This window comes from Physeter macrocephalus, chromosome 20 (assembly GCF_002837175.3).
Source record: "Physeter macrocephalus isolate SW-GA chromosome 20, ASM283717v5, whole genome shotgun sequence".
NCBI classification, from domain to species: domain Eukaryota; kingdom Metazoa; phylum Chordata; class Mammalia; order Artiodactyla; family Physeteridae; genus Physeter; species Physeter macrocephalus.
The window spans coordinates 45893114-45920986 of NC_041233.1; the positions used below are offsets into that span (position 1 = coordinate 45893114).

A 27873-nucleotide genomic window follows, 5' to 3' on the forward strand; every position below is an offset into this window, starting at 1 on the left:
CAGTATGGAGGTTCCTTAAAAAACTGAATATAGAACTACCATATGATCCAGCAATCCTACTCCTGGGCGTATATCCAGAGAAAACCATAATTTGAAAAGATACATGCACCCCAAAGTTCATAGCAGCACTATTTACAATAGCCAAGACATGGAAGCAACCTAAATGTCCATTAACAGAGGAGTGGATAAAGATGTGGTACAGATATATCAATACAATGGAATATTACTCAGCCATAAAAAAAGAACAAAATATTACCACCTGCAGCAACATGGATGGACCTAGAGATTGTCATACTGAGTGAAGTAAGTCAGAGAAAGACAAATATCATATGATATCGCATACATGTGGAATCTAAAAAAAAAAGGTACAAAGGAACTTATTTACAAAACAGAAATAGAGTCACAGATGTCAAAAACAAACTTACGGTTACGGCGGGGAAGGGCGGGGAAAGGGATAAATTGGGAGACTGGGATTGACATATACACACTACTATATATAAAATAGATAACTAATAACTAATCTCTACTGTATTCCACAGGGAACTCTACTCAATACTCTGTAATGACCTATTTGGGAAAATAATCTAAAAAAGAGTCGATATATATATATATGTATAACTGATTTATTTTATGGTACGCCTGAAACTAACACAACAATATAAATCAACTATACTCATCAATAAGAATTTTTTAAAAGCTAGCAGGCACTCTCATTTTATGTGATATTTATACATTTTATGAGATATTTATCAAATTTATCAATTTAGGTATCTGCTTGGGATACAAACAAAACATACAGCAATTAGGAAACTGGCAAAATTAGTCTCTCCACCTCATGGTGTGAATTTCCTACTACTCCGTTCACAGTAGGTCACCCTGCTTAGCTTGACCACCGTAGGCAGATTTCTCTCACTGTGGACTCTTACTGAAGAATTTACGAAAGCTCACAGTATTCGGGTGGAGAGGTTGTTGAGGTGTGGGTGAAAACTTGGACTCCAAGCAGATTTTTACCACTTACCAGCTGCCTGCCCTTGGGAAAGTTATTTAACATACCTGAGTCAACTCCCATAAAATGGGGATAATAACAAACCTTGTGGTGATGTGAGGGTTAACAAGATAATGCTTGTGAATTGCCCAGCTCTTAGAGAGTAAAATAAAGAAGCTATTGTCTAGGGCTCTGGCTTAAATAAACCGAAGCACAGAAAAGCACATGTCCTTGTTCAGGCAGGCATTATCAACTGTACTACAATTCTCCAGGACATGAGATTTCTCTTGTCCTTCCTGGAAGTTGCAGACTTGAGAGCCACAAGACATGTCAATTCATGATTCTGTGCAGTCAGGCATGAAGAACAACCACGAAGTGAATTTCTTGGTACATATGTAGTATGTAAACTTAAAATAATGAATCTTTTTATATACCTATTTTGACCTAGGAAAAAAATATCCTATTTTTAGCATATGCCAAGAATTCATTTTCATTACTCAAGATACTTTCCCTTTCAATTTGTGGCATCTGGTCCCATGCAGGAAATCTTCCTAGTTTTACAGTTCTAGCCTCCCTGGTTACGTAACAGCCTCCCTTAATAAAGACAGGCTTCGACTGTTAACATCCTCCTTTCTTTCCCACATCAGGAACAATATCTTTTTTTCTTTTTAAAAAGTTATTCTTGCATTACCATCGATTAGGAAAGCAGTATTACTGTATTTCTCATTTCAGAATTTACTTTTCCTTTCCAACTAAAGTGAAAAAGTCGTATTACTTCCAGTGATATGGGGAAAAAGTTAAGTAAGTGACTTGATTGAGAATTAGAGAATTCAAAATTATTGGTAAACGGTGGTCTGCAGTTTGACTTAAACTTATCTGTAAGTCTTTTTATATGTTCTTAAAACTACACTCAATCTGTAGAGGTTACTGAACTTTACAGTACATTTTAAGGACTCTCAAGGGAAAAGAAACATGATTATAAAGGCCCTCTCTCAAACAAACTCAGCAAGGAAATTTCAAAACTCAGTTTTTCATCTTGCTTTAACGATTTCATTTACGACTTTTGTGAAGAATGTGAACACATTAGAAATAGTAGCCATTTATTTTAAGTATCAGTTTTTATTAAAAAGTGCATTTTGATTATTTTATGATCTAGGTAAGCTGTTAATAAGGTATCAGTATACTCTCTGGAATAATAACTTTACAAAGATTTAAAACAAACAAAAATTTTAAAAGCCTTTTTATTTCCTTCACCATTATTGTTTTACGATACAAATATTACCTTGTGAATACACAAAAAAACCCCTACGGAAGATAATTCTGCTGCACGTAAAATACAGAATGGATATATATACTTCTTCATTCTTAAAAAACTATTTTGTTCTCCACATTGGCAAGTATAGAATAGAATACTTCCCCAAACATACTCATGTTAGGAGTAAAACTTAAGAGTTACATGCAGTTCCTGCACAAATATATTTTAAAGAAATAGATCTCTTCTTTGTTGTTTACCAACAAAATTGCCATGAGAGTATGGATAACTAATTTATAGCTTTCAATTTTTAGTTAAGTGATCATTTTCAAAACTCTCTTTTTAAAAACAAAGTATTCATGGCTGTTTTCATTGTATAGTTAAAATCAAACTACCAAATAGATGATAAAATAACTGAAGTGGTACCTGTCATTGCCACCTGCTCACAATATGGGAACAGGCTCTGACTTTCTAATTAACTCTCCCATTCTTTAATTCATAGCAATTTAAAAACCATAAGCAGTCTTCTGATTTAATTTAGCTATAATGCAAAATTTAGTAGTAATACATACATTTATATTTTCATGGAATACTTTATTTTAAATAAAAACATTGAAGATTGCCTACTGACCATACAATCAAGACAAGAAAGGCACTAGAAACATAGACAAATTTCTCTCCCAAGAAGCATTTTTAAATTTTAACTCTCTTTTCTCTGACATGTAAAAATCTTTAAATTTGGTTTTCATAACATCATTTTGAAAAATAAAGTTAGGAAATACTTAGAAAATCACTTTATAACAGAATCTTTTTTTTTTTTTTGCACTTTTTGACACACTGTCTCTGCTGAGTTTTACAAAATCCAAAGTTACCAAACCTTTCTGTGTCTGTCATTTTTATTTGAATATCGGTGCAACAGGTAGAAAGATTTCAGAATCGAACCCCATTCAGGTACTTAGAAACCTTCATAGAGACATTTGCTAGAAAATGGCTTACAGCCCAATCTTTGGGGCAAGAGATACGAAAAGTGTGTTTTCCCAAGAAAATAATACGCTTTATTTCCAGGTGTGACTGGAAAGACCAGAACTTATGATATAAAAGCTTACATTTATGCTGTTGCATCATATACAAAGGAACACGGTGGTTGCAAGGTTATGTAAATCCCAAGCCTATGAACAGGAAATGTGTACAGTGCACGACAGGTTAAATTCTCTTTATTGTTGTCCAACGCGGGTCCTTTGGAGAGAAAAAAAGATCACAGTGCTGACCAGGTAACTCAATCGGTTAAGTCAAGGTAACTGTTGAGAGATAACAGGATAAGGGAGGTGTTCATTTTATGGCATCTTTTCTCATGGAGTTCTTAGCACTTCGGACAGCTCCTCTTTCCCCACCGTGCACAGCTGTTACGTGTCATTCACCAACCGGCTGTATTTAACTTGCCTACCGAGGTGGATTACTGGCCAGGGGAAGGGCCAATGGTAAGATCGAGGTACAATTCCTTGGACATTCCTTTCAAAGTACTGAAATGGCCTGTACCACCACACTCTGGCCAGGAGGTTCATCTGGGAAGCTTCTTTTAGCACCTAAGAGAACACAGAAAGAGAAAACCAAGTCAGGAAGAACAACTGATGGTTCCAGCCCCAAAAGGAACATACACATGTTTCTCATAACCTTTCACTTTAGGTTCAAATAGTTTCCATATTAAAATTCACAGAGGCCCCCAGACCCGCCCCATGACCACCTACATAGCCGCAGTTTCACACTCCCACCACCAGTTCTACACTCTGCACTCAGCTGTAAACCGGGCCACACTCTAGCTGAAAAACAAATAACTCCAATTCCAGGAGTACACGGGGAACATGAGGCTTACTCCCTCTCTTGTCTATAAATAAATATCTCAATTAGTGTTTTAGCTACTCTTCTACGATGAAAACAGAGAGACTTAATTAAATGTTAAGTATTAAGCTAGTGAGGGGCCAAAGATAGAAAAGAAGGTAGGAATGCAAATCAAGCAAGAGGTGGGCACAGCTTAAAAAATATTTTCCAGGGACAATGAGAGTGTGATTCTTCTTCTGGAAGGATGCCATCTCCTATGTCATTATATTAACACATTTCTGGTGCATCTTTGATTCAGAAGTGGATCAGCATCACAAGAGACAACACAACCTTAGCTGACTACCTCTTAAGAAAAGAGAAACGGAAGACATCTGTGGGTTCTTTGCACTTTGCCCCCCGCTGCCACGCAGCGAAGGCAGGCCAAGAGTAATAGGAGTTAAAATCAAATGGGGAGAAAAACTCACTTGCTGATTGGCCATAGTGTGGTACCACCAGAAGAGTCTTGTGGTGATGTAATATGCCACCACCACATCCACAGTGTAGTGGTCATGCGCCAAGAGAATACAGAAGATTCCAACCACGCTGAGAAGCCAGCAGATCCAGTGGTACCACCACAGTCGTCGAGGGGAATCTGAAAAGGAGAAATTTGCAATAGTCCCATTACTCAAGTACCACTAAGGGCACCCAACCATGCCTCAACTACTACTTCTGAATCCAATTACCTTGGATCTTTCCTTCTGAAAACAGATCTTTTGGGGTAGCAAATCTAAGGGCTTTCGTTCCTCTGTAACAGAGGTTAGAAGGGAAGCAGCTTATTTCATAAAGTGATTTTCTTAGCCAGAGTAATTTATATTTGGTTATTACTTGATTCATATAATTAAAAATGTAGCTTAAAAGGACAAATAAGGACAGGTTAATGCATCATGCTCCATTAAAATACAAAACAAAACCGCCCAGTGACAATTAAATTTACCAGGAAATAATTTGGGATTAATGCTCTATACAAAAATCAATACCTTTTGATCCTTATACATAGACTAGGCAATTATAATTGATACAGCTGTCCTATTTGCTTTCCAAGCTCTGCAACTAATTTGAAAGTCTTTGAGATGTCCATTTCTCAAATACAAATAAGAGAGAATCCAAATGTCTGGGAATTCAAGCCCAAGTACGTTCCCAAGGGCAGGGCAGTGTCTGGGAAGTCACCTGATGGGAGGTTCAAAATCTCTATTAGTGCAGGCCTTCCTACCTTGTACTCTCAGTGAGTGGGCTTCAGAGGGTCTGAACTTTTAGGCAACAATGTTGTCTGAGTGTGATCTACCCTTCTCACCCTGGGGAAGACAGTTTAGGCTTTTACAGAATTTTCAAGGGGTCCGAGTATCCATCATTCATTCAACCACTATTTCTTGAGCATCTACGATGTGCCCAGGACAGGAACTGCTCTAGTCACTGGAAGCAATGAACAAAATAGGCAAAGAGCCTGCCTTTGTGGGGAGATCCCTTCCTAGTAGTGAAGAGAAACAATAAATAATAATTATAATAAAGTAAATTATACACTACGCTAGGAGGTGTTAAATCCTACGAAAAAGCAAAAAATTGAACCGAATTAAGTGGGATCAGCAGTAGAGAGGGTGAAGGGAGGTTTGTCAGTTTAAATGGAGCGGTCACGGTTGGGGGTAGGGTCTTAAGAGTACGTACAGGGCTCCATGTTCCATTTCCAGGAAAATTTGTATTTGGTACTCTAACAATACAACAACAAAGACCGGCTACCGTTCATTCTCCCTGCACCTCTACTAGCGTCCCTATATGCCATCTATTTTAATTTTCACCACCTCTCCCTCATTCATGAAGGAGCTATCAGTATCTCATTCTAAAGATGAGGAAACTATGACTTACAAAGGTTAGAGGTTTTCCCCAAGGTCACAGAGCTAGTAAGTGGTAGCACCAGGATTCAAAATCAGTTTGTGACCCAAGTCTTCCAATATGGCATCTCCAAGGATAAGGCTTAACCCCATTAAAGTAGTGCAGGTACCAACCAGCAGGTGGTAGGAATCCCGCCTCCCAGGGCCACTGACGTTAGGCCTGTTCTGTTCCCATTTTCCACACCCGGTTACATTTCTCACGGAAGGCTGCTTTGCGGTACGCGGGCCTCTCACTGCTGTGGCCTCTCCCGCTGCGGAGCACAGGCCCCGGACGCGCAGGCTCAGCGGCCATGGCTCACGGGCCCAGCCGCTCCGCGGCATGTGGGATCCTCCCGGACCGGGGCGTGAACCCGTGTCCCCTGCATCGGCAGGCGGACTCTCAACCACTGCGCCACCAGGGAAGCCCTCGACTTACACTCTTTGATAAATAGGTAGGTGAGCGTGAGCATGACCGTGTGGCCGCTGTACAGGTAGTCCCCACACATGTTGTGGGAGCCGGTGATGGACAGGCCGCCGCCAGCAATGAGCTTCATTATTCTCCGCAGTTGGGCTTCCCAGTCTCCGAAAAGCTGGTGGGAAAAGAAAAACTCAGACTCACTATTGGCCCACATCAAAGTCTGCTATGATTATAATTTATATTCAGAATTAAGCTTTGTAATATTGTGATTTATAATAAGAAATATATATGTGGTCTTCGTCCCTGTTCCTGGCACAGAGCTTCTACAACCTTTGGAATTTCCCGAGAAGAGATGGAGGTGTCTTTTGTTATTCATAAAAGCCCCTTTCAACCACACCTAGGTTCATGTTCATGAGTTCAAGGCGACTTCTGGAAAGCCCCTAAGGATGGGGGTGGTTGCCAGGAGATCCAACCAGGTGACGAGAGGGTTGGAACCTCTTTCCCACTTCCTCCCACTTCCAAGGAGGGGAGAAGGGCTGGGGGTTGAGTGAATTACCAATGGCCAATGATTTAATCAATCATGCCTCTATAATGAAGCCTCCACAGAAATCCAAAAGGACAGGGGTTTGGAGAGCTTCCAGGTCGGTGAACATGAGGAGATGTGGGGAGAGTGATGTACGCTCCTTCCCACATACCTTGCCCTACACATCTCTTCCATGTGGCTGGTCCTAAGTTATATCCTTTTATAATAAACTGCTAATCTAGTAAGTAAAATGTTTTCCTGAGTTCTGTGAGCTCTAGCAAATTAACTGAACCCAAGGAGGGGGGGTCATAGGAACTTCCAATTTATAGCTGGTCGGTAAGACGTATAGGTGATAATCTGAACCTGTGATCAGAGTCTGAAGTGGTTGGGGGGTGACAGTCAGTGTGAGACTGAGCCCTTACCCTGTGGGATCTGATGCTATTTCCAGGTAGACAGTGCCAGAATGGAGTTAAAGAGGGTTAGAGATTTGCTTGTGTGTGTGTGTGTGTGTGTGGGGGGGAACCCATATATCTAGTCACAGAAGTATTCAGTGGGGTTTTCAGAGTACAGGAGATGCACAGGAGTGTTTTTCCTTTATGAGTTTATATTAAGACATGTAAAATCCCACCCCCCGCCACCATGAAGTGTGCCCACTCAACATTCACTGCTGTTCAGACAGCCCTTGGAAGAGTGTGGTCCTAGAGATGAAGCATGCAGCTTCAGAGCTTCCCTTACATGTTGGCACTTTTTAGAGCACATGTCAGCAGATATTTAGTTACTAAATTTTTTTTTCACTACACTGATAAAGACTGACTGATTGATTTACTACCATAACTGCCGTCTGGGGGAAAATCTCTGGGAAAAATTTAAAGATCTATTTCACATGCTTGGCCTGGAGGACAAATGTTCTACTAACTTATTAGCTAAAGCAGCTGGAGGTTGGAAAGTCAAATATATGAATTTTTTTTTTGGTATGTGATTTTTGGGGACCAAATTGAAGCAAGGGACTGAGTAGGATGTACCTTCAATCTTCTGAAATTATGTGGGTAGAACTGCATGTTTTTCCTTTTAATAAGATTGAAAAAGTTTATAAATAAATCTACCTGTCTCTGATACAAGTCTGGGGTGGATACTAGAGCAGTAAATGGCATGAACAACTCATTCACCGAAACTTTTATTTGCTCTGGCAAATAAAATGTGTGACCGTCTATATTTTATGTTTGTCAGCATTCTTTTAAATTTTGGTTAGCCAATTTAATCACCATGACCCCTTTTCAACATTTAACTGATAATATTTTGGGCTCTGGGAAACATGTTTCATTATAATTTCCCTTTAAAAAAACTGATCAAGATTTCTAGTTAAGGACGTCAGGTTGAACATACCACATAGCGGATACGGATTTCCAAATTGAAAGGGATCACTGAAAGCCCAGCTCAACAGAAGCAAACAGATCTACATAGCAAGACTCAGCATTATGGAACTTCAGAAACTTGGGGCTAACAAGGGACCTTCAAGCATCCAGAGATCAAAAACAAGCTTCACACAAAAGATCAAGAATCAGGCTTCTTCAAAAGCAATACTGGAAAAGAAAAGGCTTCAGAAAAATGCCTCCAGATTCTGAGGGAAAATGATTTCCAACTTAGAATTCTATACCCAGCTACATTATTAACTGAGCCTAAGCTTAAAAAATAGACCAAGGATAAACTAAAGTCATTTCCTATACACAAGATTTCACAATATTTACCACCTATGTATTCTTTTTGAGGGAAATTACAGAAGATGTACTCTACAAAGCAAAGGAGAAAACAGAAAAAAGAAGAAACGGGATTTGCTAGGATGCCAGTGGAGGCAAGACTGAGAGCTGTGCTGTAGGCCTAAGAGAGGGAGCCCCCTACATGGGTGAGTCAGAGCTCTGGAGATGAGGCTAACAGAACACCTAATCCCGCGGCTGCACTGAGTCACAACATGGGAATGAGTAAGTACACAGAAAACTAACAGAGCAAAAAGCAAGGCAATTACGGACTCTACAGGAAAGGGAATAGTGTGTTGAAAAGGAAAAGTAATTATAGGAAACTATATGACTTGGCTACGAATAGCATTTACAAAACTGTAAGAAGGTAAGCTCTGAATACTGAGTTAAATCAAGGACAGAAAAATGACACTGGGAAGATGGGATCAGAAGCCTAAACTCCTGTACTGGGATGGTGGGGGAGGGGAAGAAGGGAAGGAAAAGGCACAGAACACATACAAGCTGGGCGGCAAGGACTGTGCAGGGAATACAAGGGCTCTAAGTCCTGGCCTTCCCCAGCAGGAAGTCAGAAACAGCCTGTATTAGAAATTAGAAAGAATCGATATTGCCATGGCACTTAGAGACCTGAGGATAAACACATACACACACAAAAATTCTGTAAAAAGTGTTAAAGAAATGAAGGTAAACACCACAAGACTCAGTTAAAAGAGCTAAAGAGAGTAGGAAAGTAGGCTGAGTACGATTAGGGTAAGGGTTGCATACCACGGTTTTTCGTAATAAGTCCTGTAGGATCATTTTGTTTCTTAAATTGCATGCATGTATAAACATGATAAAAATTTTTTGAAAGTTTTAAATTGAAAGTTTGGTCTGGTTCTGTCATAACAACAGATAATAAATGGAAGAAAATTATGGCACAAAAGCTTAGGTAGTTCTTCAGTTTACATTATTTCGAATTGTCCTTTCGAAACTCCCTCTGTGTTTTGAAAACTATAAATCATATTCTTGAGCACCACTCCCCCTACATTTGCCCTCTCATTTTGGTAGGAAAATATTTGTGGAGAAACTGTATGGGTAGGAAAAGAGGGAGAGACTATGAGGTAAACATGGCATTGAGGAAAAACAGCCAAAAATTAATGCTCCATTTCTTACAAGTGCCCTTAATACACCTATGCTTTCTTTTAAAAATATCTTTCCATGATTGTCAAACCTCTGCAAGGGGAAAGGCTCTTTAAAAGCTCAGTGGGGAACAGGAAAAGAAGATGGATGGTTACAGCTACATAAAATTTTTTAATTACACTTTAAGAAAGCAAACAAACTCTAAGACAAATGAGAAGACACCTGGAGCAGAAACAACTTAACATCTTTACCGTGTACAAACATCTTTACCGTGTACACAGTACATATAAATCAAGTAAATAAGACCATTTAGGAAATTTATCAAAGGACAAAGGATGTGACCAGCTGGAGGCACTGGCTCTGTCAAACAAACAGAAATAAAAATTAACATTAACAGGAGCTCATTCTTTCCCATATCAAATTAGCAAAGCTAAAAAGATAGCCAATGGTGGGGCAGGGACAACGTCACTTATCTTCTCAAACAGGCTCCTAAAAGTGGAGGGAAGGAACGTGGTAAATGCAGCAGCCAGCAGTGCAGGGAGGAAGAGGCAGTGGCCTCTGAAACAGACGGGCTGGGTCAAAAGCATGGCTCTCCTACCAATTAGCTGTGTGACCCTGGGCAGCCGAACCACTCTAAGCCTCAATTTCCTCATCACCAACCTGGGGAGTAATATATTTATTACAACTGGCAAAATCCTCTGCAAAAATAATCATCAATATTTACCACCAAGCCAAACAGCCATGACCTGTGTTTGACTCAGTGCTTAGTTGTTTCTAGGCAACTACCTCCAAGAAGTGATCCCGAACATAAAGAAAACCTTCATGCACAATATCATTTATAAAAGCAACAAACTGGAAACAACCTAAAGGGGAATTGTTAAATAACTGTTCCCTTGCCATTCAGAGCCTGGGCCAGGGGAATACCGGCAACACCAGAAGGTGCCTGTCATTCCAGGCACACCTCGGAGATATTTCAGGTTCGGTTCCAGACCACAGCAATAAAGCGAATATTCCAATTAAGCAAGTTTCACGAATTTTTTGGTTTCTCAGTGCATAAAAAGTTATGGATATCGTAGTCTCTTAAGCGTACAATAGCATTATGTCTAAAAAACCAATGTACGTGCCTTGATTTAAAAAATACTTTATTGCTAAAAATGCTAACCATCATCTGAGCCTTCAGCAAGTGGCAGTAGTAACATCAAAGATCACTGGTCACAGATCACATAACAAATACAAAAAGTTTGAAAAATTGCAAGAATTACCAAAATGTGACACACACGTGAAGTGAGCAAATGATGTTGGAGAAATGGTGGTAACAGACTTGTTCCACCCAGAATTGCCACAAACTTTCAGTTTCTAAAAATTGCGATAACTATAAAGGGTAATAAAGCAATGTTCGATAAAATAAGGTGTGCCTGTACCCTCTCAGGACCCACTGAGCCAGAATCTGAGGTGATTCAAAGGCACTGAACTAGGCCATAATTGTTTAATACATTATTTAAAAATAAGCATACAATGACTCTGTAGTAAGTTATATCATAAATATTTTCTTCTACCAAGAGGAAAAAAATGAAACAAAATGTTTGGTATAATTATAACTGTTTAAAAAAACATGCACAGAAAAAAATCTAGGATGTACACACTACGTGTTAGCATGGTTTGCATGGAAACTGGTAGGAGTTCTCTCGTCTCTAACCCAAGGGAACTTCTATTCCTGCTTGTTGGGCTAGAAAGGAGGGGATTCCTGTGGAGTTCTGCAGTTCTGAGATTTAGGTTACCTCTGAGTACAGGCAGGAGACATGGGAAGAAAACAGAAGAAGAAGAGGAAGAGGAGGAGGAGGAGGAGGATGGCGGAGGAGCAAGGGGGAGGAGGGAGAAAGGAAAAGGAGGAAAAGGAAGGAGGGGAGGAGGGGGGGAGGGGGAAGGAGGAAGAGGAAGAAGCAAAAACAGGAAACTCCCAGCTTGATCTTTCTTACTTCTCATTTTAGTTTCCTTCTCCACTCTGCCTGCTACCATTTTCCAGAGTCCTCAAAGGGCTGCTCCAGACACTGCGGCCTGTGTTTTGGGTTGCATTCAGTGGGAAAGAGGATGGAGTGTGTACCTGGAGCTCTAACCTCCCCATCAGTAGACTTTTGAGTGCTCATCTTTGAAAGCAGAGATATTTGGGGGACATTCACACAAACACTTTCTCAGTGGGCACTACAAAGCTGTGACAAGGTCTTGCATCTGCATCATTAGGTGAATTATGATCTCCTAGGGTCAGAGAAAAATCACTTTTCAGTAAAAACAGAGCAATTTTCTTCCACTTCTAATGAACGGCCAAGAAATTAAGTGGCCAAATCACTTAAGCAATATAAGACATGGAAAGAAACTGAGAGCGGAAGGCAGAGGCTTCTGAAAGAGACAGACCACTCCACCGGGGTTCGAACCAGTGTGACTTTGGTTACTAAAAAGCAGGCTCCCCCAGTATGTTTCCAATGCTGAATACACAGTGCTCTGATGATAGGCTGTTCACCACCATTCAGTTTGCAGATGGCCTCATGCACTTGCTTTTTCTCTTAAGTGCATCTGAAAAGTGGCGACATTCACTGTGCTTCATCCCCTGCTGGCAGGAGAGGGAGAACCTGGAACCCAAACTCATCACATAATGCTGCACGAATCAATGGCTTTGGTATAACCTGGAGGAAGGGATAAAAGTGAGTGCTAAAGAGCAGAAATGCTATTTAATATAATCCTTGCGTCTTACCAATGCTTCACCTTACAGCAGCCCTGAAAAATCAGCGAGGCAGGTCTTAACTCTGTCCTGGGTCCCCTGGCTGTTCAGTTTGGGAGCTGGAATGGGACCCAAGTCCTCTGACTCCACGTATGTATTATCTGCAAACTGCACGCTACCTGTACACTGCCAGCGCCTCCCCAAGCCTGCATAAACCAAGAACCGGATACACATGAAGCAACCTTGCTCTGAGCAGCCTAGGTTCCTTACAAAGGTAATGTCATGCCATCATGCCCCATAACAACCACCAGGAACAGTCAGGTGTCTCTCAGTGGACCTGTCCTCATTCATTCATTCAATGAATCTACCTACTACCACCAGGGCAAATAACTTCTTGTCTTGTTCCAGAAGAAAAGTCTTCCTCCAAAACAGAAAATTCACTATCATCCATGGCAAGTAAAGAAAGCTGCTCTTCAACACGCAGACCATAGGTCAGATCCGCTAAGGGAATCAAGCATCAGGGGTCAGGAGGATCAGTGGAATCCCTATCAATCCATGTCCTGAGCAGCCTGCAACTGGGAAACACACGCTACGTACTGCGGTCCCTGCCTCAACTTCAACTCCCAAACAAAAGCAGCAAAACTATGCCACTTCCTGAATTTCAACAGGCACATGGCCCTCCTAACCAGTGATGGACACTTAAGAACTAATTTGAGCCATGAAATGCCCTTGAGCAGGACCTTGAAGACTCTGAGGGGAAGATGGTGTGTTGCTAAGTTTGATGAATGTTTTAGATATCACAGCAGCAGTGAGGTTCAAAACTGCCCCTTATAATTTCTCAGACCTTCTGTGATACATATATACAATGAAGATGTGGTACATATATACAATGGAATATTACTCAGCCATAAAAAGGAACAAAATTGGGTCGTTTGTAGAGATATGGATGGACCTAGAGTCTGTCATATAAAGTGAAGTCAGAAAGAGAAAGACAAATATCATATATTAATGCATATGTGTGGAATCTAGAAAAGTAGTACAGATGAACCTATTTCCAGGGCAGGAATAGAGACTCAGATGGAGAGGATGGACGTGTGGACACAGTGGGGCAAGGGGAGGGTGGGAGGAATTGGGAGATTAGGTTTGACATAAATACTCTACCATGTGTAAAATAGATAGCTAGTGGGAACCTGCTGTATAGCACTGGGAGATCAGTTCAGTGCTCTGTGGTGACCTAGAGGGGTGGGACTGGAGGTGGGGAGGGAGGTCCAAGAAGGAGGGGATATGGGGATACATGTATACATAGAGCTGATTCACTTCGTTGTACAGCAGAAACTAACACAGCACTGTAAAGCAATTATATGCCAATTAAAAAAAAAACTGTCCCTTATAATTTCTCACACCTTTTTATTACTGTTGATTGAGGAGTAAAAAAAACAACATAAAGGAATGTAGGGTCGTTTCTACATAATAAAATATTACATTTTGTTTGTACAGAGATTCCAACTTTTTAACAGAGTTTTCCTATCAATTATCTCATTGTAGCCTCACAAGCCTATCAGGTGGTTAGTGTATATGTAATTATATCCATTTTACAGATAAGCAAATAGAGGCGCTATTATTCTATTTCACAGTGACTCAGTTGGAATCAGATCCAAATGTCTTACCTCTCACTAAAGGATCTTGCCTTTTGGGTGCCTGGAAAGAGCAGCTATTGGTGCAAACACTTCTCCAAATAACAAAGGCTGGACAATGTCTCCAGGTTCACATTTTTTTGGTTTTTGTCATGCTAATGAAATTGAATCCATTTTACATAAATCATTTAAATGTAGTTGAATGTTTTAAAAATTTTATTCATTATTCACTAAAGATCTATTTTTCATAAGTGTTTTTTTCCATTAAATCAAATTTCCCCATCTCTTAAAAAGTTATTTCCATGGGAATCTTTCCCAAACAAATTACACATTTTCCGCCTTCTTGAACAAGGTGTTCTCAGTTTGATCTTAACTTTCCTTGCTTTATATTGTGAGTGTAGGAGGGATGCTCCAAAGACCTCTAAGCTTATGTCATAAGAACAACAATGAGGGGCTTCCCTGGTGGCGCAGTGGTTGAGAGTCCGCCTGCCGATGCAGGGAACACGGGTTCGTGCCCCGGTCTGGGAGGATCCCACGTGCCGCGGAGCGGCTGGGCCCGTGAGCCATGGCCGCTGAGCCTGCGCGTCCGGAGCCTGTGCTCTGCGGCGGGAGAGGCCACAGCGGTGGGAGGCCCGCGTACCGCAAAAAAAAAAAAAAAAAAAAAAAAAATGAGGATAAATCCAGCCGCAAGCCCCAGTTTTGGGTTAACCATCCAGGCGGCTCTGGACAAACCATTTTACCCATTTTAGCTTCAGTTCTCTCATCTGTAAAATGGCGAGAACACCACCACCTCATCCTCAACCCTCACTGCCCAAGGGAGGTAATGTTTATAAAAGTGATTGCTCAAAAATTATAAAGTGCTATACAAATATCAGACCACATTACAATGATCAAGTTAGGCCCATCTTTTGGGTGAGGAGTTCCGTAAGTGAGAACTCAACGCTTAGCAGCCAAGAAGTGAAATTTGGATGGTTCTCCTTAAATACACAGCTCTCACGGATGTTCATCTGTGATCACTTTTATGAATTCTTCCTCAGATGGTTATCATTTCATTCCTGGGAAGATTTAGTTTCATCCACAAATATTATATCCATCTCAAATGATCTGAAGTAGGGAGATTTCCCTATGCACATCCTCTTAGAACTCAGATATACAACTTTAAAAACATTTTTCCCTCCACTGAGCTCTGAGGGATTTGGCTCTCCATACTGCTCCATTATCCAATGTATCCAAGAGTTCCTATACCAGGCAGGCTTTTTTTTTTAATGGGGAGGGGTCTCTAAATAATCATCAGCAATAAAGCACTCATCCCCTACCAACCTCTCTTTCCCCCAGTAAAAACGTAAAACTGTTTTCATGGCCTTTAGTAAGGAGACTTATCAAAGGCTTCATAAAATCTTAAATAAAGGTTAAGCTATGGATTTCCATTTATCCAGATACTTATTTGTCACATTAAAGAAATCCAGTATTTCAGTCAGGCAAGATTTCCCTCTAACAAAAATTATATCTGAGAGATTCTGTAGCCCACCTGGTCATGAAGTGAAAATTGAAAAAAAATTCCCTCAAATTCTTGCTTTGAAAATGTGTAACTCTAAAGAAGAGAATAATGAACATCCTTAGGCTCATCAATTATCAATATTTTGCCACATTTGCTTCTCCTTCTTCTCCCACTTTTTTTTCCTGGGCCCTTTGAGAATTAAGTTGAATACATTATGACACTTTACCCTTAAATGTACAAAAACAAGGACATTTTCTTCTGTAATCACACTCACGAAATTTAACAATGATAGAATACTATCATGGTTAATAGACATCCTTATTCAGTCTCCTCCATAGTCTCAACATTGTCCTGTAGAGCTTTCCCCCCGAATCTAGGATTCAATCAGAGGAGACATATTGAGGGTACTTGTCATACTCTTAATTTTTCTTAGTCTACTAGTTTCTCAGTTCCTTTTTTTTTTTTTTTAATGACACTGACATTTTTAAAGAGACCAGTCTAGTTTTTTATATCAAGAGCATGTCCCTCCATTTGGCTTAATCTGATTGTTTCCTTATGTTTAAACTCAGGTTAAATGTCATTGGCAGGAATATACAGAAATGATGTGTCCTACCCAGTGCATCATATCAAAAAGCATCCGATATCATCTGTCCTGCTGCTGGTTTGATCACTTGGCTGCCAGAGTGTCTGCCAGATTTCTCCTCCGAATACACACTTTTGCCCTTTTATTATTAACAAGCAGTTTGTGACTTTTTGAAACTATATAAATATTATGGTGCCCCACCTTTCACCCAGTGGCTTTAGCATCTGTTGATGATTCTTGCTTGAATTATTACTACAGTGGTTGTAAAATGGTGATTTTCTATTTCTAATATTTCTTTTATATCTAGCAGTTAATTTTTTCTCCACCAGCACTAATTTTTAAGATGTTTCTTATTAATGTATTATAATTCATTACTGTCATAATTATCATTGTGATGCTCAAATGGTCTCACACGTGGCCAGTGGGAGCCTCGCAAGAGGGACAGTATGGCTTCTGAATGGAACCCACTGGCCTGCAGTGTCTGGGAAGCTCTGGAACCTTCCTCAGGACAAAAGTCCTGCTGTCCATCTGCCTGTACTCTGACACAGTGGATCACACTTCGTGTAGAGTCATATAGCGTCACCTCCGAGGCTCTTTGGATTTCTTCAGTGAATGCTTTTTCACCCTGGTGACCTCTTCACACTAGATGGCTGCTGCCATGTAGGAAACCTGTCACCTTCCCAATGTTTGCCCTGGTCTAGGCATTCCTCATCTCTAAATTCAAAAAACCACACAAAAGCAGCCTCATCTGCCTCCCTCGTGTGAAGTACCAAGAACAGAGATGCGGCCAAACTTCTTGCCTCTGCCACTCAGTACCTGCAAGACAACATGCAAGTCAAGCATCTCTGGACCAACTGCAACTTCCTCCCACTCATGACTGTGAGACTTCAATGAAAAAACATTGAGAATCATACCTGGCACGAAACAGGTAGACATAATTTAGCACCGCTCGGAGTCTACCTCCCCTCCTCTCTCCCAAACAGCTTACTTTCTGTATCACTGGAGAGATGGCTTTCTAAGGGACAGATGTGATCACATCCTATTCACTGCTTCAACCTTTCCTGGCTTCCTGTGGCCAAACTCCTTAGAAGGGTGACCAGACCCCTTAAAATCTGCCCACAACTTGCCTCTCCGGCTTTCTCTCTGCCACTCAGCCCACAGGATCACATGCCCAGGCGTATCTAACTTTACCTGCGCCCTCAGACTTCCTTTCACATCCTTTCTGTTTTCTCCCTTTAGCTCGACTTGGCAAACACCTACTCATCCTTTTCAGACTTGGCTCGGACGGCACCTCCTCAGAGCAGCAAACACCAAAGTTTGCCACCTTCTTCTCTGCTTCCATGGCAACTGAGCACCACACGCCTATCACAGTGAAGACTGTAGTCAGAGAATAATTTTATGTGTTACATGTCTGTCACAGCTTCTGGATGCCCCATTTGTCTTACATATTTGTGTATCCTCAAAATTTACCCCACGCAAGACAGGTCCTCTAGAAATGTTTGTTCAGAAGTAAGCAATCTGCTTGTTTATGAAAAGAAGTCACATCTATAATCTCCTTGCCTCACAATCCGTGTCTTCCTGAAGACTTCCCATAAATAAGAAAACCATTTAGAAAGTTTATAAAGTCATGTAAAAATGCATATAACAAATGTGAACTATAAAGACACAGGAACAACTGCACAGAAAGCATGATCAGAACTATGTAAGAAAAATACACATAAAGAACTAATAAATATACTGAAACATGAACAGTAGATAGAACCACGAGTGTAAAAATTTTCCTTTTTTACATTTTTACAATGTATCTATAATGAATGTAGAGTTTCTTTAAAATGGAGAAAAAGTAATCTTTTTTTAAGACAGAAAGAAGTGACTTAGTACATTTTTCTTTTTCTTTTTTTCTCATCCTGAGAAAGGAAGAGAACAGTGGAGAGAAAAATGGGAACGTGAAGAAGAGACTTGGGATGGGGAAGGTTACTGGAAATTATAAAGCAAGAAATTTTTTAAAAAATGAGAATGAACAAAATGGAAAATTATACTGATGATAAGAAACTGGGAGGCAAGCAGAAAATTAGGTAAAATCAAGCACTGACAATTTAAATTCCACACAATTCAACAGGATGACATGAAGCTATTTTGGTAACAGAACACAAGCCATATTCTGAAATGCTGATAAGGTTAGCAGGAGCTAATCAGAATATCAAAATTTGTCAGCAAGGAGGGCAGCTTTTGAACACTCAAGCTGTTACCTAAGAAAGTAGGAAAGAACTTTAAAAGGTTATAAAATCCTAAAAAGCAATGAGTCTTGTGCCTTGTAAGACTGAACACATGCCAGTAAAGAGACCCTTGAGGCTGAGGATTACTACATCACAGCTTAGCACCGAATTGAAGGAGGTGCTTTGATCTTTCTAATTCATGCAATGCAAAAAAACTGACAGTGGCAGGAAAGAACACGGAAGTCTTTCTGTTATTATATTTGTATTTTATTGTTCCACTGAACAATTAATCTCAGATGTCCAATTAATCTCAGCCTTGTCCAACAGTGGGCTATGTTCAAGTATGCCGGATGGAAAAATAAAAAGACACGTCTTTGAAGTTCAAGAGAATCATTCCACTGAAAACACCACGTCAGATTAATGCGTTAGCCAGCTAAGCACCCAGGATGTAATGTAACTCTCTCGTTTTGAAGGTTTTCAAATCTAAGGTCACCATGGAGACCAAAAACCAGAACCAACATGAATCTCACTTTAATGCTTAGGCATTAGATTAACTCAAGTGATTATTAAAATGAGAGTTGAAACAGCATAAGTTATTCCTTCTCTTCCAATGACATCAGTGTATCTGTGTTATCTGGGGCAGGTTTTTCTTCATTTTTTTTTTTTTTCTTGTGGGGTTTGCTAAAACGACAACAACAAAAATTCCTTACATAAAGCTTAGAACATAGAAGAATTCTCAAATGTTTCTGCCTTTTTTATTTTTAAAAACTGAATCCTAAAAGGTTGGAACAAGATGACAAGAAGGTGTTTTCTGGTTGGGACACATGCTCCTTGGAGAAAAGCTGTGTTGAGATTAACAAGGGGTGATCAAGGTTGCACAAACTTGGCAGCCTCATAAGCCCACCACGCACACCCACTGGGATACAGGACTAGTGCTTCCCAGAAGCTCCTGTTCCAGGAACTGAATGCTTCCTTCCCTTCTCACGCCCCAGCAGCTCATCTCTGTTGCAGGAGCATCTGATGACAGGCCCCCTTCTCTTCTCACCTCATCATTTCACATAACGATTACTTCTCTAAGCCATGACATTTTGTGAAGTAAAGAGTACACTGCCATCAAGTGAATGAACACTAGGAACAATTTTCTTAATTACCACTGCATACCCGTTGGAACATTTTTCTTAGAAGCCATGCGTTTTGAATACTGGTGTTAAGGGAAGAATTAAGTAAACTAATTATGGGGCTTTGTATGTTGGCAGAACCAAGTTTAAGTTCACGTGCCCATGTTAAACAAAGTCGTATTCTAAAGCTCAACTCTCTTCCCTGGGAGTTTTATGATGACTGATAACCATTAAGAATATCCACCAACCAACAGGCCTTAGACGTTGTCTCAAGTCAGGGGATAACCAATTCTGGAAGCATCGTACTTTAATGTCCTGTCTCTGGCCTTTCCATCCATACCAACAGCTTTAACACCACCGAGAATATTATGAATCACAAATATTTAATTTCTAGCGCTGATTTTCCCCTCAATTTCAGACGTAGACTGCTAGTTGGCCCGGACACCACCACTTAGATATCTCACAAGTACCTCAGACTCTATTTGTTTAATCTGAAGTCATTAACTCCATTTTCCTCCTTACCTTATAATTATCCCAGTGGTAAAAGCCAGTTGCCTTTGAAATCCTTCCTTTCTCTCCTCATTCCCTAAATCAAATGTATTGCTAAGCTGTACTGATTCAGCCACTTAAATATTGCTCAAATCTGTCTCCACTTCTCTTATCCCTAGGGCCAGCGGCTTAGCTTATGGTCCTTATATCACAGCATTTTCCACATTATATAAGATGCAAGTTTGGATGAGGTGGTCTTAAAGCACTTTCCACAAAGGCAAGGACTTGTGTCTACTTTGCTCACCCCCTTGCACTCCAGGACCTCAGACACAGCAGGTGCTTAATGCACGTTAAATACATTTTCTCTGGATGAATAAGAGTCTAGGGGTTAAGGCGTGATGGCCATACCAAGCTTTCTTATTTCTGTACAGCATTTCTGTACATCGACAGAGCCCTGTGTATTTACCGCCTTCTTTCACTCTCGCAACTCCTTAAGATGGTAGGAAAAGTGCCATAAGCCCTGTCTTGCCAACAAAGGGACTGAGGCTCTGAGAAGTTAAATGCCACTGCTGCACAGCTAGCAAGTGCTGGACGACATCATTCTCACGCTGACCTCAGTGTTCTTTCTACTACTGGGTAGGTTTGTATTTTTACAGGGTGATAAGTCCTCTCTCTGTGCAATGGTTCAGAGAGAGTTTGATCAAGATTTGGCGGCGAGGATATTGAGACACTGGACTGGATGACTTTCAGTAAGGTTCCTTTCCGTTTTGACTAACCAAGCCCTGGGTAGGGCTCTAAGGTAGGCAAAGGTGGTCTCTGGGATCTCTCTTGAGCACCACCCCTCGCTCCCTTCTGACACTGTTCCCCAGTGCAGTGTTCTGACCATTGTCTGACCTCTCAATTCCTTAAGCTTGATCTCCAAGAGGCAGCACTGAGCCTTGAGACCTTTTCCAAGTCTTCTGTCTAGCTTCAGAAATCATTCTGTTTTACTTGTGAAGTGTTCTTGCCAAAGAAATGAGAACAACTGAATCAAGTCTCCAGAGCCAACTTTCTATTTAGAGGAAATATGGAGGAGAGAGGAAGAAGTTAATTGACACTAGAAAGAAGCAAACAGATAAATCCAGAATGTGGGATATTCTACAGGACAACTGCTCTGATCTCTGTAAGTTACTGATGGTGTTTAAAAACGGGGCGGGGGGGGGACTTCCCTGGCGGTCCAACGGTTCAGACTTCGAGCTCTCACTGCAGGGGACACAGGTTCGATCCCTGGTTGGGGAACTAAGATTCCGCATGCCAAAAAAAATAAACGGGGGGTGGGGAGGAGAGAAGGAACTGCTCTAGAATGTAGAGACTTAACAGACTGAACAACTAAATGTAATATAAAGACTGTGGATCCTAATTCATACAAACCGTTTTTTAAAAAAAGGCATTTTTTAAGACAATCCAGATACTCTACGGGTTGGTAAATGCCAATACCAAAGAATTACTGTTAATTGTGCTGAATGTACCAACAGCATTAAAGTTATGAGATAAAATGTCCAAAATTTTTAGACGCATATTAAGTATGTAGCAATGAAATAACATTGTCTGGGGTTTGCTTTAAAATACTTCAAAAGAAAAATAGAAGATAAGATGAAGCAAATGTAGTAAATCTTGATAACTACTGAATCTGGGTGCTGGCATATGGTGGTTCCTTATACTGGTTTCTCTCTGGGATACAGCTGAAAAATTTCAGAACAGAAAACTGTTTTTTTGAACCCATTCTTCCAAGAGCTCTGTTCTACAAAAGAATTAGATTTAGTGAGTTTTTACTAATAATTTTTGCTAACATTTTACCCCCTCCTGTATACTTTAAAGATTCTAATTTCCAGAAGACTGTCACAGAAAGATGGCCCTAGTCGGGGTTTCTGGCAGCATGATAAATGAGTGACACACTTGGGTCTGGTTTTGCACACTGTCCCTGCCATTACCTCTGTCTTTACCAAGAAAACCCGCAAGCTATATTTAGCTATGGGATCTTGGCTGGATGTGCTGATGACTCAAGCTGACTCTGTAAGTGCCAATACTAACCAAGCGTGGGGTTGCCGGCAACTGGGTGGAGCTGCAGAGGTCCTAAGAAGAAACAAGGCTGGAACCAGATCAGGGAGAAAGGCCACACACACAGCACGACCCCTTGATGCTGGGTCCATCTTCAACATGGGCTGGACCAGATCCCACATCTACCTAAACTGGTATGACATGTTCCTTGGTGGAGAAACTTCTCATGCACAGACTTTTTTAAGAACCAAACTACTACTGAGAACACACTTGCTTATCAAGCCAGCCTCCCAGCAGGAGTCTACATCACTGGGTCCTCAGTGACAACAAGGTATTTCATCTAACTCAGGAGCTGTAGGCAAGTGCCTGAGAGCTTTCATAGAGGATAAAGAAGATGTGAGGCTGGCTTTCTTTGGAAGGGCTGAAGAAAGAGCAAGGAGATGCAGAGAGGCAGGACTGCTGATGGAGATGAGTAGAACCTTGGGATCATTCATTCCTTATGATGGCTTCTCCAGTTACGGAAATAGACTGTAGCAAAAACGGAAAGAGGGCAGTAACAAACTAGCTACCTCTCTGAGGACGTATGTAAGTCTAGGAAGGAAGGGGGCCACAGTAAGCAAGCAACCTAAAGAGATCCAGAATTTCAAATGATAAAGACACCACTTTAAAAATCCCTCTTCCAAGGGACTGGATTCTTCAGCCCTCTTCCAAGGTTCTATCAGAGAGAATGTCTCTTCTGGAAGTAACAAAAGTACACATGGATGAAATTGAAAGGATGTCTCACTAGCACAAATGCGATGCGAAGAAATGATTCCAAACACACAGCATTCCATTTTTTCTCCCACCCAAATCGAGGAAATGAGCTTCTTCTACTTCTTATTACATTAAAAAGCTTTAATGTAGTTAAACATTTTTAAAACTAAATCTGTTAATTACTTCATAAAATTCCGATGATCTCTCCAGTTGAAATTATTCCAAGGCAAAAGTTGGGGTAAGGAGTATTACATGAATCTGATGGAAAGGTAGAGACATAGAAGAGGAATAAAGTTTATTTTAAAGAAAAGCTTCTATGCTACTAGAGAAGATCAATACAGCAAAATGTCCCGCCAGGGAGGAGAGATCTTGTTTGGGTGGGTGGAGGGTGCAAAGGGACAGAAATAGTGTCTCTAGCTCTGCTGTTACGGATTCCCACTGTAGGGATTAATAGAAAGAAGGAAAAAATATCATTTGAAACCGAACCTTCCAACTAAGAGAGGGAAAAAGCATATAAAAGCTTCTGGATCTGTATCAAGGGAGCGAATGATATTTTAAAAGTATGGCAGGAAACCAAAGAGCTATGCCCACACACAAAGCTTAACTGCTTCCATCACACTAACTAGATCACATATTTCCCCAGCTGCGAAGCACTGACAGGGTTTGGGAATTTTAAGAAGGGTGGGGCCACCTAGCTGTATTGCTTAGTAACGTTCCCAGATGAAGGCAAAGGGACTTGATTCTATTCTAAAGAAATTTTCACCTTCGGCCTAAGTCAAAGGACCCCTGGGCAAGATGAGAAACAAACAAAAAGGGAAATTACAGCGAGGAATGGTTTACCTTCGGAGAGCAGTTGAAATGCATACCGGGTACTGGGAGTGTAGTTACATACATTGTAATACACCGATACAGGTACAGCGTGCCAACTATGCAGAAAAATCTTCTGCTAATAATAGACCTAGAAAAAGGGAAAAACAGGGCAGACACTCAGTGATGAAATTTCGCAGGTTCACTTACTTCAAGTTTTCAATGACCCAACAATACAAACAAACCCCAAAATGACTTGAGAGATTGAAATCAGAATATTATAACTATAGCTAAGAGCAGATTAAGGTGAGGATTTTGAGAATGATATTGATTTTTCTTTTTAAATATTAACTTTAAGGCCAGAGGAGTTTAAAACACTCTATATTGCTATTAATTGGGCTTCCTGAGGCCTTAAACATGAGTTGACATTCAACTGATGTACAAGTAGGGTCTATTCTGATGGGTCAGAGCTGACTCAGTATCTGTGGTTAAACATTTAGAGAGTGTCTTTTCTGTCATAAAAAAGATGTTCAGAAAATTACAATGACATTAAAATGAGAATTCAAAACTTTTCTGACATTTAATGAGCCAAAGACATTAAACCATTGTACTTGTACATCCCAGAAACTGATTATCTTAGCAGATCTCCAAGGTAGCATGATGCCAAGAAAAGAGCCTGTCTCAGTGATAGCATCCAACCTCTGTCTGCTAACTATGTGGCCTTGGGAGAGGCTATTGACATCTCTGAGTCTCAGTTTCCTAATCTGTAAACCAGAAATAAGAACATTAGAAATAATGTATGGAAAATCCCTGCCATCCATGCACAATGGCAGTCAACAAATGTATACATTTTGTGGATGAATCACAAAATAAGCAAGAATTAGAATTAGACATCTTTTCCATTTCAAGTTTATTGGTGGTCCTAATGAAATTATTTGATATGTATATGTGAACATGTATATTGAGTTTGATAACTTCTCCTAATAGCAATTTCCACATAGGTATGGCTTTAACTAGATTAAGTTGTACAAACTTAAGTGTATCCTTGAACAAGAATGTTCCTTCCCTTCTAATTCTACCTGTTCTATCTTGTTCTGCCACAGGCCAGAATCACAGTCCTGTGGGTCTCCTCCTCCTCAACCTTGAGGGGTTCAAATTTTTCCTTTGCCCAGGGCAACCTGACATAAATAAACACACATTTTTTAGAAACAGTGAACAGGCTTTCCTCTGAGGATACTGAACATTCACTCTATAATTGTACAATGTGCCTCTAATTTTATGCAGGATGGACATTCCTACTGGAGGAGAATTTGTATCATTTGTATTTTTTAACCAGAGGAATGAAGTGATATGCCACTTGTGTGATTAGAAATTAATTTTAAAATAACCCACGTAACTGTATTAGTATTTCATTCATAACTACACAGTTCACGTAAGGTCCTTAGGCTGTACGGGAGTACAGAGTCTGGGTGTTTTGCCTCTTTACCCAGATTTTAGAAACTGGGTCAAAACTGCTTACCACAGAGAATGTCTTATTTTCTCTTATTAAAAGCTGTGCTTGCCACCTCCAAGGACAAGAATTTATTCAGCATAAAGCTGTCTTTTATAAAGGTATGTGCCTCTAATTTCACTTGATGAAAAGCACAGTATAATTAAACAATATAAAGAGGGACAATACTAGAGAATATTACTGGACTATAAATGTCTTACCAAAATACTTGAAATACCCACGTGAATTTTACATTGTAAGATACAAAGATCATTTTTCTCAAAAAGAAAATGCCCTCTCTCACCATCCTGTTCAAACAAACAGAAATTACTTGCCATTTTACTTGAACTATACGAAAAACATCTACAACAGAAAACTGTTAAGTCTATTTAGATATATCTAAATATATTTAGATATATTTATATATTTATATCTATATTTAGATATATATCTCTTTAGATGAAGAGAAACAAATAAAATGACTCCTATCACTCCATTTGGGAATGATTACTATCTTAAAATCCCTTTGCCTGATGGTTTCATGGTGCACATAAGATACACACACGCACACACAAACACCAGTAACTATTTCCATATCTCAAGCCTGAGTCACATTTGAGAAGCAGTGAAAAGACTTAGGATTACCTGAGAATGAGGTATATGAAAAAATGATAATGGATGAGAAAAGACAAATTCTTTAACAAAAAATACTTTAAAAGTATCAAACATTAAAGATTCAGTCACATTTACTCTTTGACTTGAAGTGAAAAAGTCAAATGATTTTATCAATGTGACTTCATCAATATTAACACGGTGACAAGTTGGAAGTGACTATTAATAAGAATCTTCTGATCTTTGGTATTTAATCTTTTTGAAAGTAAGCTTAGAATATCTTCAATGTATAATTTTTTTTTTTTTTGCGGTACGCGGGCCTCTCACTGCTGTGGCCTCTCCCGTTGCGGAGCACAGGCTCTGGACACGCAGGCTCAGCGGCCATGGCTCACGGGCCCAGCAGCTCCGAGGCATGTGGGATCTTCCCGGACCAGGGCATGAACCTGTGTTCCCTGCATCGGCAGGCGGACTCTCAACCACTGCCCCACCAGAGAAGCCCCAATGTATAATTTTAAACAAGAATCTCCTACCATAAACTTTAAAAAGCAGGATATAAAAGTATTTCAAAAACTTGTATCTTGTTAAGGTATTTTTCCTTAATCAAACAATTTCACACATTAGAATTCTTTCTTACTTAAGTTAAAAAGTTCAAGATGTGCTTTAAAGAAAAAAGGTTTAAAGTAGTTAAAAATGTAACAAGACAACAAAAAAGACACAGAGGAAACATTAATGAGGTATTTCCAGAGATTAAGCAAATGCCAAAGACAATATGCACATTATAATTCTCAAAACCACAATGCTGTTCTTCTCACATGGGGTACATCTCTCCTTTCACGTTGGAAAGAAGCCTGTTTCCTATCTGCTTGCACTCTGCAATGACTATCATGTCACAGACACTTGTACTTGGTCACGATTATTCTTCTCTCAAGTATTTGAGTAATAGGCTCATTACTACTTTCTCTGACAGAAAAGAAAAACATACTTGTTAAATTCGATAGGGAAATATGAATAAAAGTGTTAATATTTTATAGATAATCATTAAGACTTGCTAGAATGGTATGTTAGGTCCAGGATAACTTTATTAAACCTTTTACTCTCCCTACTTAAAGAGGAAAAAGTACACAGAACCTGATTAATTACTACCAAATACAGGCTTAAAATAGCAGTACTGCTTTGTTTCTGGCATTTGATACAATGGTCTAAAATTCTAAAGAAAAAACGATGAAAGAAATGAATATACTGGAAAGTAAAATTAAAATACTGGAAAGTTCTTTTGTTTCCCACAAGTTGTCTCTTTCTGAGCTGTAGCCAGAAGACACACAATTCCTTCAGTGCTCAGACCTGCTCTGCCAGCTCTTGAAACAAACAGGTCCTGAGACATAGCAGTGGAACTAAGCAACAATCCCAAAGTAGGAGGCGATAAACACGGGGGAGAGCACATGCATCTGGACCAGGACCAGGGAGGCCCACATCTCTGGAGCAATCATGGAGGCCAGTGCAAAGTTCAGGTCCCTCCAGTATATGCCACAGGGACAAGGCGTCTCCGGCTTATCTTCACACAGATGCTGGCTCTAACTCTAGCAGAGGCTCGTGTGATGATTTGAATCATCTCAATTAACTTCCTTGGAAATTGGCTTTCTCACCAGCAAAACAGTATCTTTCTTATGATTCAGAGAAATGCTACTGAGGAATTTCCCCAGACTGTTATTAACAGTAACTAGGGTTTTGCCAAATTTCTCCTCTACGCCAAGCTCTGTGTCATTTAATTCTTAAAATAACCTGCAATGCAAGGCTATGATCCTCATTTTACAGATGGGGAAACTGCAGTTTCAGAGAGTCTAAGGTGAAATATAAATACATTACACAAGACAAAAAGATTCAGGAAATAGCTTCAAATTGTGTAAGAAATCCCAATTTTATTCTGAGACTACATTGTTGTGTACCAATAGATGAGCCAACATCCGATCACATTTAAGCTACATATCAAAATCCACTTAACTCAGATTTTTCATTTAGTGTTTTATGTCATATTTCGTATTGACCCAGACCTCTACAAAAGAAGCACTTTTGATAGTTATTTAATGATAACCATGTTAGTTATTTTTTTTTTTTTTTTTTTTTTTTTTTTTTTTTTGTGGTAGG

General features: G+C 39.9%; 1 protein-coding gene across 11 annotated transcripts in view; it reads right to left on the bottom strand.

The window, feature by feature from the left end:
* Window positions 1–2182: 2182 nt before the first annotated feature.
* Window positions 2183–27873, bottom strand: part of SGMS1 (sphingomyelin synthase 1) — a 301381-nt gene continuing 275690 nt past the window's right edge. For all 11 annotated transcript variants that reach the window (XM_028481655.2, XM_055081266.1, XM_024121177.3 and 8 more), the window contains 4 exons: window positions 23664–23781; window positions 6411–6564; window positions 4538–4704; window positions 2183–3820 (listed from right to left, as the gene is read on the bottom strand). In XM_028481655.2, coding sequence (XP_028337456.1) covers window positions 3641–3820; window positions 4538–4704; window positions 6411–6564; window positions 23664–23781 — 619 coding nt within the window. In that variant the 3' untranslated portion in view covers window positions 2183–3640. The remainder of the gene's footprint in view (window positions 3821–4537; window positions 4705–6410; window positions 6565–23663; window positions 23782–27873) is intronic.